The sequence below is a fragment of the Carassius gibelio genome, chromosome A19 (genome assembly GCF_023724105.1).
Source record: "Carassius gibelio isolate Cgi1373 ecotype wild population from Czech Republic chromosome A19, carGib1.2-hapl.c, whole genome shotgun sequence".
In the NCBI taxonomy this organism is placed as follows: Eukaryota; Metazoa; Chordata; class Actinopteri; order Cypriniformes; family Cyprinidae; genus Carassius; species Carassius gibelio.
In genome coordinates this window covers 13,527,024-13,545,100 of record NC_068389.1, presented here as the reverse complement: position 1 = coordinate 13,545,100, position 18,077 = coordinate 13,527,024, and the positions used below count along the sequence as shown (strand labels likewise).

At 40.2% G+C, this 18,077-nt stretch overlaps 1 protein-coding gene across 1 annotated transcript in view; it reads right to left on the bottom strand.

Annotated features, from left to right (window-relative positions):
- Nucleotides 1–18,077, bottom strand: part of LOC127935017 (gamma-aminobutyric acid type B receptor subunit 2-like) — a 177,992-nt gene that overhangs the window by 7,708 nt on the left and 152,207 nt on the right. Inside the window, exons 14-16 of the mRNA XM_052532601.1 lie at nucleotides 2,503–2,613; nucleotides 506–730; nucleotides 50–232 (exon numbers count right to left, since the gene is read on the bottom strand). Coding sequence (XP_052388561.1) covers nucleotides 50–232; nucleotides 506–730; nucleotides 2,503–2,613 — 519 coding nt within the window. The remainder of the gene's footprint in view (nucleotides 1–49; nucleotides 233–505; nucleotides 731–2,502; nucleotides 2,614–18,077) is intronic.

The following is an 18,077-nucleotide window of genomic DNA, read 5'->3' as shown; positions in this document are numbered from 1 at the left end:
TCATTCTAAGAATTGAATAATTTTGTCATTTATGATTGACGTCAATCACCTCTGTAATTTTCATTCGGAGGCGGTGGTTGTCTGACTGCAATCCGTCAAGACGGCAAGTGTTGGCCTGGTTTACACTGGTTACTGAGGTGGACGTCTTGGAATCTTCCTTCTTCTGGTTTTGGGTGAACTTTAACCTCCGGTTCTGTGTGGCAGCATCCGGGTTTGTGCGCATTGTGACAAACTAACAAAAAAGAGAGGACAAAGACATAGGCAAAGGCACTGATTCTGTATAAGATGCATTTGTTTAGAGAGAGAGTCGAATCTTTGCAGTCTTTCAAAATTCAGTGTGTTTATTTCCAGAGAGCTCCAGGGTTGCAAAGTAAGCACTGTTTTCAATTATATTCAGGTGAACTTGCTAGGGATTTGCACAAATCAAATGCCGGAATATGCCTTTTGCTGACCTCTACAATTCTTTCCCCATAGGGCTGGATCAGGCCTACATTGCAGTACTTACTTTTGGCACAAAAACCAGACACAGCGTGATGGTGCTGCAGAAGATGATGACCAGTGCCACGATGCAGAACTGCACATTAGGCTGATCCCGGGTCAGGAAGGACACCGCTGCTCCAATGATACACATGATGCCCACATTATACACACTCATACCAATGTACTTGCTGTCGTTCAGGGCTGGAATGCTCACGTTTCTGGTCTCCCAGGCCAAGAAACATCCGAAGAGCTAAATAGAGAGAAGAATGCAAAGAATTACTTGTCATTACAGGTATAAGAGCAGTTTAGAGCAAATCTTAGGTTTTTCAACCTTTAGGCTGTGCACATTTACATTCAAATGTATTTGATGTCAGATCTAAGGCAGAATAAAATTACTGGTTATATGATTTTTTTCACAGACAACCATTTTCACCTTCATCACTGTGTGCAGCCCTCAGTTTGCAGTGATGAATCATAACGCCAGTGAGAATGAACTGTGGCTGACTTATTTAGCACCCTAATGCCTCTATAGTCAGCTAACAACACCTGTCCAACTTTCTCAGGAAGTCAGAGCAGTAATCAAAGCACCTTTGTGTGAGACTAGAGTGAACTCTGAGAAATATGACTCAGCTAACTCAATGACGCACACACCAAGATTTGATTCTGCACCCACTCACCTCAAATCTATTCAATCCTAATCCAATCACAGCCCGTCTCACTCTTTTTCCTCATTCACCCTCTCATTCTCTCTCTCTCTTCTCTTGTTCTACTGGAACATGTCGGCTGTAAGTGAAGCCCTGCTGATTTAGCAGCAGGTTTTCAAACATGACAAGAGGTGGGAAGAGGACGCTTTGAAATGTCACATATCTCAGAATGAGAATGTGAATGTGATGGCATTTTCACTTGCCCACTATTACGATTTGATGACTAGTCTCATACTATAGCTTCAATTTAACATTGATCACTTCTTTCCCAGCACTGCCTCCCACCAAATCTATCACAGACGAGAAGAGAGATGAGAGGTAATGGCGTGCCAGTCAACTGAACCACGTGCCACTATTGCTGCAAGAACAAACGGACAAATAATTTCTACAAAGCAGTAAGTGAGTTAGAGGGCAGGTTTTATTGAAGGATGTTGCCACCTTTGACTCAGAGATAATGGTCACTGTTATGGGCAATTAACTGACTGGAAACATTTTAGTTTCTGGGGCACCTTACCTGTAATCTAAAGTGAAATTAATAGGAAAGAGCAGTCTCGCTCTCCTCTTATGGGTACAAAGAGTCAAAAAACCAGTCAGTGAGCTTACTAGATTTGCATTTCTAGTAGGAAATACCAGTGTTTGAAAGGCAGTAAAAGAACAATGTTAAGGTTAACAGCAGTCGTTCTCAACTTTTTTGACTGCAAGACCACCCATTTTCAAAAACACAATATTTGAAGGTCCACCAATATTCTTCTGGTACTTATGCTATAAAGACAAATTTCATTAATTGAATGTTCTTAATGAATTTGAGTCATTTGTGATAACAGGGTTGTTACTCATGTATGTATGTATTCATTCATTCATTTATTCCACAAATAACACTTTCCACAAAGTTAAATCATTTAGAGCTTGACATATCTAAGAATTAATATTCTTTTTTTTTTTTTTGGATGTAAAAGTAAAGCCTTAAACATTGTTCCCTAACAAATATCTAAGAATTCTAATTTGTGTCCATTAACACTGTTATTATATTGTCTGTAGGTAATGAACATTAGTAAACTGCAGAGAAAAAAGAAAGAGGAATATCAGTACAGTGTTGCAGTGCAGTGCAAAATGTGTCTGCTATATGCATGGCATTTGTATTTCCTGGTATACCACAAAAGACTCAGAATCCAATATTGAGAATGCATTTTCATGTAAGTGACTGTGCGGTATTCTATAATTTACCAAATGTAGAAGGAAGCGTCAGAATATTCAGACGCTGTTGTCGGCGGGAGCAGATGGCGATCATGTTGACGCTCTCTAGAATGTTCTCACTCACCATAAGGAGGCCTTTGTAGGCATAGACAATCCCTAGCCAAATGGTCATGTGCGTGTTCTCGCAGTGCTCCAGGAAGGGCCGGATTGCAATGTCTCGTCCCTGAGGATCCGCCTGTGGAGAAACAGTGAGGAAACCAATGAGTAGAAATTATCCTGGCTTTAAAAACACCTTTGTCACTAACAACAATAATATAGAGCCTGGGTTTATTTGCCTTGACTTTAAATGCTTTAATATAAAGGTTGATTTGAGGTTGACTTTAAGAATTTATTAAGTAAATTTGTATTTAAATTTAGAAGCAAATTAATACTGTACCAATAGTGAAGCTAAGGGCTTTATGGGAACTGGGATCATTTGATCTCCCATGGGAGACCAACCTTAATGGACTTTCACAGAGATAGTAAAAATAATATAGTCACCACTACAGGATACCACTTGAGTGTTAACGATTAGCAATAACTCTTTATGGGACAGGCATTGATTGCTTGATATTGATCAACATATTTACAGTCTTGATATGCAATGAAGGTCAGGACTGAACTCTTAAAGTAGGCCTGTGAAAGAGAGAAGACCTCGACTGAGTTCACCTCAATGTGCTGAGTCTAAAAGTAGCCAAGCTCTAACCCACTTTCTGCTGCCCCAGTTTGGAAAACCTCAAGCTTGCCATGCAACAACCCGGACACAAAGATCGACAGGGATCCAGTCTCCAAACGCATCCCTAGGTCTTGCCGATTCTTCCAAGTTTAGTCAACACCCGCGGCTTTCATCTGCCTCTTGTGTGGCTATATCTGCATGATTCGAGCATGGCATTAAGGAGTTCTCTGCTCAGAAGACATCTTCATAAAGTGACAGCGCGAGTAAACTGGGCCAGTCAAATGCAAGAAGCTCTATTTATAAATGATATAATTCCATGAAGCGATGATTCTGTAGCAGAAATGAGTCAAACCAGACAAATTAAAGAGTCTATCAGAGCTGTGTGCATTGAAACATGAGCTGAATTCCTCAGGAAGTCATAAATCAGTTCTAGTGCCACAGGAACCAAGCAAGATAACCAACCAACCAACTTGTTCACACAACAGCTTTCAACATTAACACCAATAGAACAATTATTGACAATTTTAATTCGAAGAAGAGATTGTCAAATTTATTGTTCGTGATTGGAATGCGACGCTGGACATCACATGTAAACCCAGGAGATCAAGTTAAATACTTGCATTGACTCCCCCCCCCCCCCCCCCCCAGCCAGTGAAACCAGACTGAAATTCCTAAGGGGGAAGGGCTTTAAACCTTTGTCTTCACAGAAAAGTCCTTTGCCAGAGAATGGCAAAGAAACCCTTTTTTATACATTATATATGGACCAGAATGAACTCAAAAAAGACTTATGAATGAATCATTCTATTGCTTAACTCCATATTCATTTACGTGTAACCCACACATTTGACTATCATGTTATAATCACTTATCGTGTATGTTTTCTTTAAATGACTATGGTATAGCTGAAGGGTACATAGTCGTGTTTGATATGTGTGTGATTGAATTTTCTTGCTTGATATTGCCCTGACAATCATTTATTTGTAAAATATATCATAATCATGTTATAGGAATCATGTCCAAAATTAGACCCTGTGAGGCAAGAACCACATGCTTGGTAAGATAAACAAATGATTTATGATACCCAAGACTCAAGAACATATCTGATTGGTCAAGGCAACATTTGAGGGGTGGCCAACAGGAAGTTTTAAATACTTTGGACACGATGTAATTTCGCTTTTAGTCATGCCTTGCTTTTAGTCATGCCTTGCTTTTAGTCTGCCTGCTGCTATTAGCCATGTCGGCTTTTAGTTTGCTTTTAGTTCTAGTCTAGCTGCTGCTATTAGCCATGTCGGCTTTTAGTTCTAGCATTGCTCGTGCTATCAGTCATGCCTGCTCTTAGCTTTTAGCTTGTAGCTTTGCTACCTAGCTTTAGCTTGTAGCATCTAGCCATGCGGTAGTCATCATTGTTCTTTGAGCGCGGTTCCAGCGTGCCTGCCTGCTGCTACTATGAGAAGGAACACAACCTAGTCTCGTCAAACTTTATTTCTTTTCTTTTCCGTTTGAGAGTTTCGTGTTCTGAGTTAAGTTTTGTAACGTCCATTCAACTTCAACCAGCGAACACGACTCTGCACTTTCAGCCAACGCCCAACAACCACGGGCTTCCCAAGACGTCACTTCAGAGACTGAACTTCCAGCCAATCAACGACCTCGGGATAGCCCTTTCACCGAGGCTCCTTCTTCACAGGAGATGCAAGTAACTTTACCTCCAGACTGTGACCTTTACTGGTGTATCTAATATAATTTTAACCTCATTGAGGAACTCAATGCGAGCGCTAATTACGTGATTGATGGTTGTTCATGTTTATGCAATTTAACGTATTGCTGTTAACTTGGGATTCCATATTTCCATTCTCTTAAACTCATCTTTCCTTAACTTTCGACCTCCCTGCAACTTGTGTGAATGTATGTGTGCGTGCGTTTATGTGTTAGATTAGTTTATATGTCTTAGATTTATCCAATAAAGCCTTATTCATATTGAAAAGAGAAGCATCTTGTGTTTTGTGCTTACAAGTTAATGTCTTAAACTGCCGATCTTGTTACTGTGCTAATTGATAGTGGTTTCACTATAGTTTGGATATTAGTATCCAGCGCAGATTTGATGTTAAACGGCTCGTTCACTGAACCGCAGGCGCGTCTCCGTGAACAGCCGTGAAACAGTGATTCTGTTCAAATTCCCTTTAAAATCTTAAATGATTCCCTTTGAGCTAAATTGACCTGTTTCCCTTAAAATTCCTAGAAGTCAAACTGTCAGACCATTTCTGAAGTCAGCCAGAGAACAGATCAAAGAGGAAAAGCTGATTACAGACCTCTTGAAGTCTTAGGGCCCTATCTTGCACCCAGCGCAATTGACTTTGTACACCGACGCATGCGTCATTCCTATTTTGCACCTGCGCAAAGCGCGCTTTTCCCTCCACAGAAGCACGTCGCTAAACTAGTGAATGAACTTGCGCTCCCTGGGCGGTTCAGCGCAAAAAAGGAGGCGTGTTCCGGCGCAAACAATCCCTGGTGCTATTTTGCTGTTCCATTAAACAATTGCGCCACTGACCAGAAAAAACCTAGTCTAAAGTCAGTGGCGCGTTGCGCGTTGTTCATTATGCTATTTTAAGGGCGCAAGCTTGACCATAATGTAGAGCGTGCACAACGCGCATACACTTTGCTCATGTAATCTACACAGATGCAACAGTTATTTTTGCAAATCATAAATTGTTACACTAAAAAAATATTAACACATGAGATGACGGAAATCATTGTGAAATCTTGCTTACAAATTATTCAGGCTAATTGTAGTAATTAAGGATCAGACCTGTTTGCCCGATAGTGGCAAGACATATATGTATATAAGGACATCTGACAAATTTGTTTGTCCGTCAAGAACCAGGAAAAAAAAAATCGATGAAACAATTGTTGCTATTTCCTCCCACGCCTGTTTAACCGACGCTATTTTGGGTGGGTTTCTCCCATCCCCATACAACACAACTTCTCTGTCTTTCACTGCTCTTACAAGAACATCAGTCTCCTCGGCTGTGAACCGCTCCTGGCGTGCGCCTGGTAAATACGCCATAATAATAGCAAGCCATAATGGAACTTGCGCACCTGCTTTTAAAGGGAATGTTGGATGACGCTCCGATTGGTTTATTTCACGTTACGCCCAAACCACACCTATGAATAATGAAGCTACTTCAGACCAACCCACTTTAGATTTGCGCCGGGCGCAAGAGCCATTTATCCCGCCGGGAAAATAGCAACAGCGCCGAGACCCGCCCACAAACTTACTTGCGCTTCGCGCTTTGACACTTGCGTTTCAGATCGTTAAAATAGGGCCCTTAGTAGTTTACTACGTTTATGGGAAAATTGGTGATGTGATGTAAAGATGCTTTTACAATAGCAACAAAAGAAATAGAACAAAGTAATGAAATATATTTCCCTACACAAAATTGCTTCTGTTAAGAATTCAAGTGTTCCATGTGGCCTCAGAAACCCACAACTAAAATGATAAAACTTGCTTAAGAAATGCTTATTTCAAACTGCACAACAACAAGACCTCGACTTTCATCATAGCTTAAGCTAATGGAGCTGTGTGGTGTTGCCAGGCAACAGTCGGTGGGTTGGGCTTAAAGAGAGTGCTGGGCGCTCAGTTATTTTTCACTGCATTAGGCGTCTAATGTAATTGTTCAGTGGAAGCTGGAAGGATGTGTGACTGACAGAGTGTCTGTGGAGAGACAGAGACAAGAGGGACACAGCTGACAAGAGAGAATTATATCACACATAGACTGGAATGAACCATATGGCTACTGAGAACTGGAAACAGACAGCCATTAAGTGTGTATTAGTACACAGCTGCAGGTTTGCACACATTGTGGAGAATCAACCTAAAGTGCCAGGAAGAGTGACAGAAAGAAAAAGAAAGAGTCAGAGACTTCAGGGTAGTTTGCGTCCATGAGCATCTATTTTATTTAATTGAGAGTTGAGTACAGCATGAATGAGATTTCTATTATCCAGCCTCTTTCTAAGACCTTTGATTTCGAACTAAGTGAAATGAAAGTTATAATAGTCATTTGGATGGGTCAGTCACCCTCCTGTACATCTGTTTCTCTCTGACATGGCTTCTTGTGACCGCAATCTCTTATCTGTAGTAATCCTTTTACATTACATCGTATGATCTCTTGGCGCCTGCATGCCACTGCTTAAATGTACTATGGAGAGGCAGATATTGTTTAATGGAGCTGAGAGTTGTTTAGCAAGAAGTTAAGTCAATTATTGAGCCATCTAATCTTAAGGTCAGCTGGAGAGATTCTTCACTGACCCCCAGCAAAAAGCCATAACACACATCAAGGAACAAGGTTTAGCACCGGTTCAAAGCCAACACTCGCCAACACACCTTGTAAAATTTGGCTTTGGTCCGTGGATAACACAGAGTTACTTGCCAGGTGGCCAGAACTGCAACATAATACATTATGAAAAATGAATGAAAAATGACAGGAGGACCCTGCTGATGTCACATGAGGGACTCAAAACTATTTATTCAGGCTGTCTAAAGTGGCACAATGTGGAATATTAACTGAAATAAGAATGTAATATATTTAACCATTGACTATAGCCAGACAAAATTACACAATAATTGTCAGCTGTCAATTTTAGCATTTATTAGATTTAAAAAAACAACAACTTATAATTTACGTGAACTTAAAATGATCTTTACATGAACCCATTATAATAAATATCATATTTACCTATGCCCTTCAGCAAGTAGATAATACACAGAAATTGAATAAAGTTATCAAACACAAAAATCTAAATTAAATACAGATGAATCCGTAAGGCTAGAAAAGTTATTGATTTCCTCTTTTTTGTTCTTTGATTAACAGACATCACATCATCTGTTTATCAGGTTATTTTGGCTGCTTTAAGAACTCCAGCTGCTGAACATGACGTGGATCTGGCATGTACTGTATTTTCTCACCACTCTTTACCTTTTCTGACACACTTCAGGTCTTAAAGTCTCTATAATGAGCTGACAAGTTGTGTGTTAGATGGGGGAGATAGTGCAGGACAGTTTTGAAAAACATTTAAGAGACATTTTCTTATATGTAACTCCTATAACAAATACTTACATGCATGCACAGATTTAAGGCACATTTAATTGCCTGTTTGGTGACTTAAGTAACTTCATGACATAACTGATGACATAATCACCACATGTCATTCTCGTAGTTTCTTTCACACTTTGATATGAAATGGTACAGGCTACAGTGTATCCTGCATTTGTGTGTGCAATTGAAGAGCACGCACAATGAGCACAGTATAACGGCTGACAGGACAGGAAAATTGTTTTTTACTGACATACAGTATGGCCCAATAGCATCTCTTCTAATTCGTTCTACTGAAGCTTCTCGTCACCTGTAGTTTTTCCCTGCTCATTTGACTTGTGAGCTGCTAAGGTGGAGGGCACATCTGAAAGTCTATATATATATATATATATGGTTTGGGGTCTATATGATTTTTTCTTAAACAGCTTTCTTTTTCGTATTTTTTTCTTTTAGGTTTCGCATGTAACTATGGTTCCCTGAAAAGGGGAATGAGACACAGGGTCCCATAGAGGGGCGCTAGGGTAAATGCCTTCGTCATGAGTCTAAACACAACAATGAACTTGACATTGGCAAGTGGAAGCCTCTGACGTCACAACTGGCGTGGCTGGGAGTATAAAAGAGCACTTGTGAAATACGTCATCCACTTCTTGGTCGGCAAAGTCCTGCAGAGTGAGGGCCTAAATACAACACCTCTTAAATTAGAGGCAGCCCAGCAACACTCCATACACAGTTCAGTAGCCAAGGAGGCTCCCAGAGAGCCCAACAACCTAGCATACTATCCTACCACCTAGCTGAGCTCTATAAGTGCAGTCCTCAATCAAGATAGCACTCTGTAGTGAGAGGAGGCCTGACAACGCTCGCAATAGATGGCCGAGCTCTAGGAGCGGAGGCCTCAGCATGAGGACTCTATCTGCAGGCTCTGTGGGGTGTGTGGGGTGTAGTTAGGCCTCCTATCGTTTTACTGTCCTAGTGGAGATCACTAGCAAACGTAGTCCTCATTGAAGATACTATAACTCTCTGTAGCGAGAGGAGGATAAAGTAGATGGCTGAGCTCTAGGAGCAGAGGGCTCAGCATGACGACTCCCTAAAACGAGGGGAGCGGTCATGGGACCCGACTGCAGGGTGCAGGTGCTCAACTCTCATCCCTTAAGAGAAAGTCAAGCCTGGGTGGAACCAATTACTGAGACCACATCATGAAACTCGCACAGTTAACCTTAAACATGCTAGATCAAATGACAGATTTCAACACTCTAAAAAGAATCATATGAGAACAGACATAAATGACTTACTATGAGTGCTTTAAACCCCTTTGAGAGCCATATTTGCTTTTGCTAATACTTACTACTATCCCTCAGGAGAGAGCAGAAAGGAAGAAGTTCCTGTCTGTCTCTTGTAGTGAGTCTCATGAATGCATCATAACTAGTGCATCCAGCTTGCTCGTAGAGTAGACAGAATTCCGTCCAAAAAAGCAGTCCCACATTCCTTGAGAATAGGGACTGTGCGAACAGAGCTTTTATTGAGAAATGTTTTCAATGCAAGCATTCTGCTCCCTCAGGAGGTAAACGTGTGTGCTCCTAAATCATGTACAAACAAACGGTCTCCTGAAGACGAGAAAGAGGATGAGGTATTTCACAGGTGTTCTTTTATACTCTTGGCCGCACTATTTGTTACGTCATAGGCTGCCACCTGCAAATATCTATATATATATGAACTATAGATATAGATATAGGCATAGATTTATTTTAAATCATCATATTTCATATATATTTCATATATATATATATATATATATATATATATATATATATATATATATATATATATATATATATATATATATGTACATATTAAAATAATACAAAATACACTTCCATGACCTGCAAAAGTAAATTTTTCTGTTTACTGACTGAAGGCAAGAGCATCTCTGTGTGGCTTCTCCAGGTTTCAGCTACCTGCTCCAGTTTGGGGATGAAACTTCAGCTGCATGCTGAGGCTCTGCAGATCTGTCTCCCTCTGGTGTGTGCTTATTTTTAGAGTCCACCCCTCTAAACTCCACTTCAAATGCAGTGACTTCAAAGTAGCCCTGCTGCAGTCCCTGTGGCTGAGCCTGGGAGCTGCCATCGCTGATTCATTACGGGCTAAATGCATCATTAGACGAGAAATCTAACCCCGAATATCACATGCATTTAAATATGCAATTGAGAATGTGCAGTGCTGTGTTTCAGATTGCCTTTGTTATTGCAGCCTAAATTGTTTCTTATTGACATCATTCTTTAATCTAATGTTCTGGAATATCTCCGTTTTAATCACAGCTCCCATCTGCTTGCTCTCCGCGAGTCTCCGATGCAAATGACTTGGGCTATGTTGCCATCATGTGACTGCTGTACAGCATACCCTTCACCCTACTCAAACACACTCACTTGTGAACATGCAACTAATTTGTGAATAACAACTTTCATAAATGGGGTTCGAGTGCTCACTGTCAAACGTTATTAGAGCTCACGCATGGGCAAACATTTGAATCGGGTGACTACTGGGATTATACTGAGGTATTCACACAGATGTGCTCTCAGTGTTACAGTCACGGACACACAAACGCTTGCGTGCACTCACACACTCGCCATAACGCTTACAGTTTGTTTTCTTTTCTGAGGGACAATCAAGATTTGTGACTCGGGTCGTCTATACATCCTTGTTGAGTCAAGGACACTGCGAGGTCCCGCACACGATTAGGCATCAGTCCTGATAACTCATTAAGACTGCAGTTTTTTTCCTCAGTGAGGGCAGGCATGGCAAACTGTGAGTGATGGAAGACAGCTGCTGTTCATCATGGTGCACTCTGCTGCCCTCGTGATTACTGGAGCCACACGCACCTTTCTGTGCTGTGGTCATAAGGTTACAGAAAAAAGTAGATAGGTGTTTGTTCAACTGTGGGCACTTTTGGCACTGTGGACTGATTAGAAAATGAAAAACAATATTAAAAATCATCTCTATACTCTCATTTGTTGTCTAAAAATGTCCAAATGTCCATTCAAATCATGAATATTTCAACCATATATCAAATCTCATGCTGCTTTTCTGTGATGGAAATGACCATGGTGAAAATCATATTTGAAACATTTCTGAAATGAAATGGCTGACTTGTTTCAAAAAGCATAGCATGTACGGCTTAGTTCATACAGTAGCTAGCATTTTATGCATCCTTGCATCCTTGCTTTTTGCAATTGAGATAACTGGGAGAAATGTCCCAGTTATACTGAATTAACCCCTACATAAAATGCATTAGAAAAGTAGAAGTGAAAAGAGATAAAAGTCATGATAAGACATTTCGACATAACCATCACATAACAAAAAGAAAAAAGGCCCTGGGATTGAAAGTGGCTGTAGCTGAAGAAACATCCATATACAGTACTTACTAAGAAAAAAAATCCTGACCACCATTTCAGTGAAATTTATTGAAGTACTCTTTGAACCTATCAGTGAAATGGTTAGTTCAAAATGGGCGGCAGTAATCCACTGCATCTGAGGTCTGAACTGACCCAGTACACTTCACATTAAACAAACTGCCAGCACACTTCAAACACTGACTGATCTAATCCTCACGGTAAAGTCCCACTTGTGGCACATTCACTTAATCTTTCCCGGGATCATCCGAACCTCATTGTCTCTTGTTTTCCTCAGCTCCATTGGCTTCATTGAGGTGCACATCCCGTCCAGGATATTACCCCTGCGTTAACATTAATTAAACATGATTATAAAGCTCTTAGTGAACGTGATATCTTTTGATGTTGTTAATTTTGTACAAGATACAGAATGTTCCTCGTTGTAATAACAAATTTGTTGATTATTATGCGCATATAGGCTGCTTTCAAGATCTTGATAGGCTGATCCTTCAGGGGTTGAATTTAAATGTAAATGTAGTTTTATGAAAGTTAAACCGAAACTTGATTATTTAAAAAAGCTATACTTCTAGCAGTGAGACAAAACTCATGCTTTTTCTCTTTTTTTTGTCTTTGGCAATGCAAACATGCGCACACACACACGCACATCATATTTCTGTCATTGCTAGCTGAGAGAGCAGTAATTGAGTCCTTGGAGGCTCGGTTTCTATGAGAGGCCTGTGTTGTGATGTGTACTGCGCTGTTATGCAGACTATAGAAAGTGCAGATGGGCTGCTACAGCATTCATGGGGAAGACTGATAAGGTCACTGGTCAATAATTAATATTTCCCAAATAATGTTTTGAGGGAGATGGAACCATATAAATCAAGTCACAATGTGTTTTATACTTTTTACTTACTTGACACACACTTTATAAAGTATAGTCCTATATTTAAATATCACTTATTTTTAGGGGGGCCCACAAAGGTCCTCTGAATATCTTAACTAAAATAAATGTATACTATAACTGTATGATATCTGGTTGCTCTGTTTTCTTTGTTCCCCTATACATCCACACCTCACAATTATCATGTCAACAGCTGTCATGACATGAGCAGACAATGTGATGCTTGCTTGCCGTCTTCAGGGCCAGGTCACCTGACATGGTCCTCAAGCAGGTAAAGACTGCTAAATGTGATCAAAGGAAATCCATCACTGTAAATTATATAAACTATCAATGCTCCTTAATGCAGTCAAATGACTGTAACTCCTGGATGTCATGGGATGGCACATGCTTCTGATATCCTAGTTGGCTGAATTATGTGCCGGTGAAATGTACTGGGTTCAGGACTATTGATGCACTACCACATCAAACTGCCCTTTTCTGCCTACTGCACATTGTCAGGATGTGGACGACTCTTAGTTTCTGTTCCCTAGCTCAGCTTACTGCCAAATTGGATAACCGTGGTTGTAGGTGGCCATTTGAGCCAAAAACTTTGCACTAAGTTCAGAGAAACTAGAAGATAAAAAATAAAAGAGGGTACATGCTTGGCTTCTTGCTCTGTTGCATTTGGAAGCATGTTCAAATAGGACAGCCCATGCACATTTCTCTGAGCGCCAGCCATTCCTCCCTCCTATCGGCCCATTTTAGATGAGATGAGAGGCCAACAGACTGCCTCTTTTACTAAAAAGAACAGGCAAAGGGATATTCTTTTGGAAGGACCATTTTTTTTGGCATTCTAATGAATCCAGTAAATCCCGGACTAAGAAGACAGAAATGTGATGTTGTAGAACATAATGAAGAGGAACAGACTGTGTTTTTGCAGTAAGATTTTGAAAATTGAGTTTTAAATTCATCTACTCGGTGTGTGTGAACAAGAAAGAGAATGGGAGAATGAGAGAAAAATACAGACAGGGAGATCTTAGCCTGACAAATGACTTAATGATTAATCGAATGGAACTTAATTTGTTTCCATGGATATAAACGAGCAGCTCAGTTCCCAGTCTGTTGGAATATTCTGCTCAACATTGATAACGGGTCTCTCCTAGCATTCTTATGATACATCGAACTACACAGACAGCCAATGAAATTATCCCACAGTCACGCTCCACACATGCAATTATAAATATGACGAAATGTCTTCTCGTTTTACACTCTTTCCTTTCACTCACACTTCATTTGCATTCATGTTGGTAACGCTGCTGCCCGTACCATGTGACTTCAGATCTCTGGCATATGTCCTAAATGTGTATGCGTGCATGTACCTGTCAGGTTTTTGCAGGTGTGAAAGAGTGTGCATTGGCGTATATGTGGGTGAGTGCAGGGGGTACTGATGCCCGCCTGACTCTGCTGGACGCTCTCCAGGCTGTGGGCTGGCAGGGTGTCAGAGGGTGAAGTTGAAAAAGAAAGAGGGGGGCTCGGTTCCATCCGACTGCAAGGCAGGCTGTCTTACTGTCAGATGGTCAGAGCTGGTTTGTTATCGGGTCTCAGCTGCTCAGACTGGAAACTGTGTCAGTCGGCAGGCTGGTGCCACAGGCCCGCACCGCAGGCGGTCGTCAGCCATCAGGGGCGCTAGAGAGGTTGAGTTTCAAAGCATTTACATACTGAGAAAATGTTCTGTATCTCTAGTAATGAAGGCACATGTCTGTACACACAGCCCTTCTGATATGAACTTAAAACTCCTGACAACATCTGAGATCACTTTAATTCTGTTGCTACTATTGCATTATTTAGTAAATATTTTATATAACAAAATATAAGATCTGCATACCAATGAAGAAGAAAAGATGGAATTAACATGAAATCCAGAATGTCTAAGTATTTTGTGCATCCCCCTTTTAGTTGTTGCTATATTCCTTATTATTTTCGGGTTTAAATAATAGAAAATATCAGATTTATGCATAAACTATTAAAGTTCATATATATGTATGTGTGTGTGTGTGTATTAACCTGACATATTAATTAACACTGACATATATTAATATTAACTAGCATGTAGTATTTGGTGCATCCATTTTGTCTTGCTTGTTTAATTTATTTATCCATCCAAATAATTTCAAAATAAACTATTAAAGTTCTTAACCTATTCCTTAACCTCTGTCTTAACCTTATGGCACGATTCCCAACACGTCCGTACGCTAAGTATACCTTCTGTAAGTCACACTTTCGTAAGGTTGGTCTGGACCATTCGTAAGCTCTCTCTTAGCGTTGTTTGAGCTCCAGACGCTAGTCGGCCCCACAGTGCAGCAGTCTTTAGAAATCGGCACAGCTCAGTACAAGTCAAACTATGGTATGTTGACAATGTTGTGGCTCAACAATGATTTTATGTTATGGACATTTTAAGACTCATAATAAAATATGTTCGTAATGGATACATGCCTATTTATGAAGTTGACTTTATGTGGTATCAGAACTAATATGGTGGTAATTAGCTAAGGCTATTTTGTAAAGTAATTAAAGCGTATAAATTGGCAATCACTTTTGATAATTAAAGTCTGGCAAACAATTTGGCTCTAAATGGCTAAGATCTATAAATGGTTAAGCATGGTGATGTCCAGTAAGCGACCAACTATGGCAGTGATTCAACGTGGCCTTGTATTGAATCAAGGCCCTCTAGTTTAGACGTTAGCCGTTTAGTCAATGTCATTTTTTTATACTGCAAAACTTAAGCCCTATTGACATTTTGCCTTACGTGGCTATATTAAAAAGAATTATGGAAAATTATCCATAACTCATTATGGAGCTGCTGGACCTTCTCAGACCTGCGCTTGCCAGGTTAACGTGGTGGAATTTTCCTTTAAGCCCTGAAATCCAGCTGCTTGCAGAGCTAAGGTTTTTTTTTTTTTTTTCTACAGAAAGCTTCATCGAGGTCGTGGGACCTGGTGGCAAGGTCCAGCAAAACTTCAAGTTCCTCTGACGAAGTTCCTTTTTTTCACATTGCTTCCCCAGCATATTCTGTATCTAACTCTCTCTCTCTCTCTCTGTTCATTGTAGATAGGTTGCTTTTTATTGAAAACATTAAATGGCAATCAATATTAAACGGAAGTAACTGCAGCTGCTTGCCAATCAATTCTGATTGTAAAGTACCTTACCATTAATATAAAAGTGGCAAGTCATTATATAAGTTGTTAAACCCATGTCAAGAATCGGCACAAGTGGCACAACGGGATAAGGAGGGTGGATGATTAGCGAGGGATACCCGGTTCGACTAACCGTCACAACATATCATTTGACCATATTACTGGCCATTTGATAATTTAATTTATAGTCTATATTTTACTGATAACTTAAACTATGTTATAATAAATGTTACTGTAATAATTTGAGGAATGTTTCATTTGCATAGAACTTGTTGTCTTTCTTAACGCTGTATTGCACCTTCGCCTGAAGTGGAAAATCGATTCCTGAGCAATCGATGCCAACTAATTCAGCACCTTCACTCGGGACAGCACCATTGTAACGTCGGTCGTAAGAGGCAGCGTGTTAAGAAGCTTCCTAGGGGACACTTCGGGGGAACACACTTAGGAACAAAAACAACTTTGGTAAGATATATCTTTTAAGGTCTTCTTTGCGCGCTAAGAGTGAGCGTTATTGGGGAACCGGGCCCAGGTTGAAAAGTTCTTTCTTTCTCTTAATTTATAAAGAAATGAAATAAATAAATTAATACAAATATTTCCAGCTACATAAAAATAAACAAACACATTGTATATATGTTATACCATGTTGTTTTTTGGGATTAATTTTATTATTTTTCCAAATAAATCTGTTTTATAAAGATTAAAAATAAACTGATTCTCAATGTGGTCTCAGACTTTCAGACCCCACAGTATTTCACTCCTACAGCATTGCATAAATTATCTAACAATTTCTCTCAAAGACGAATCTAAAAAAAAAACTAAATCAGCTCATTTGGAGTTGTGCGGTAATGACGGACCACCTGCAGCCCGTCACATTGATCCAATCCCTCAGATCGGGCTTCAGCACCTGCCTCTCATATCGGCCAAATGACACATTTAATTCTCACAGAGACTCAAGTCTTATGAGAGTAATGAAGAGCTGTTTGTGGCTGAGTTATCTGGCTCAGTAGGTCTGTGCGGTGCCAGCGCTATCGACCCACGCTTCAAATCAGCCTCTCTTTCACACAGAACCATTTTGGGGGTGTGAGCTTCAACACACAACTTCATATTAGGGTTGAGAGAAAGAGAAACTGTGCTACAGGGTTTAATACTCAATGTGAGCACGTTGTGTAAGAAGATTCTTCTCTATAATCATTTTTAGGGCCAATAAAACACAAATATAGCTTGTGCTCACATCCAGCTAAGAGATGATGTCGCAAACAAGCCCGTCAAATAGGTTAATGAAAAAAAACTGTTCCTGCAAGTGGATCTGAATGGTGCAGTGATCTTGGCACCATTAATTCATCATGAAATCTTCAGCAGAGAGCAGACATCACACACAAAGTAGCATCAGCAAATAAAGGGAAAAGCTCAGAACCTCATTCATAATGCTTACTGTCACCAAAAAAAAAATCTGTTCTAAACCTGTATGACTTTATTTCTTCTGCAGAACACAAAGTGAATTAAATTTTTTTTTCATCCAAAAAGTGAAAATCTGTATGGTACAAAAAACAACAACAACAACAAAAAACCCCATTAAAATCTGGAACAACATGAGGATAAGTAAATGAAAACAGACTTTTACTTGTGGGTGAATTTTCCCTTTGCATAGGCTACAGCCTGATACAAACGCCGCTGATGTGGCACAGTTTGCCAAGGCTTTTATCCAAGATCACACTGGGGTCATACAATTTGACAAGCTACAATTGCAAAGGGCCGGAAAACTTGCACCGTTTGCACCAAGCAGCACTATCAGATCTGGATCCCAAAAGGAATGAAACCCATTGCGGAGTATAAATTCATTACAGCTGGCCTGATTGCTGGCCAAGTCTGTCGAGATCTCCGAGCTGATGAGAGCGGGAGGAGGAACAGGCAGACTGTCTGTGGGATTGCGTAAGAGAGCAGACTGATAAAGAGAAAAGACACCCTTCAGCACTGAACCGGTAGCATTCTAGTCTATGAATTATATGATTTAAATCATCTTGGTTGCAAAATCACCCATTGAGTCACTCTCTGGATAAGGACAGGCCATATCGAGATGGCAGTGCGGAACAAATTACAGTCAGAATCAATCCTTGTCAAGCTCTGATGTGATCATTACAGTGAGTGTGGGTGCTATAGGACCATTCTCTCCATCCAGCTCCTGATCATGTAACAAGGATGGTTACCAGGTAATAATAATAAAAAAATAATAGAGATCATTTTATCCTTTGAAATTTGAAGTTTTAAAAAAGGCTACTGTCTAGTGCACAAATGTCTCAGATGCCACAAAATGTCCTGGGATTTGAATGCAGTCCATTTCTGCTGTGCCACTTCGAGAAAGACCTCGATAAAAACAGTTTGCTGCCAAGTGTTAAACAAAACGTCCACCTTATTTTAATGTGAGAATGGGCTCAACCAA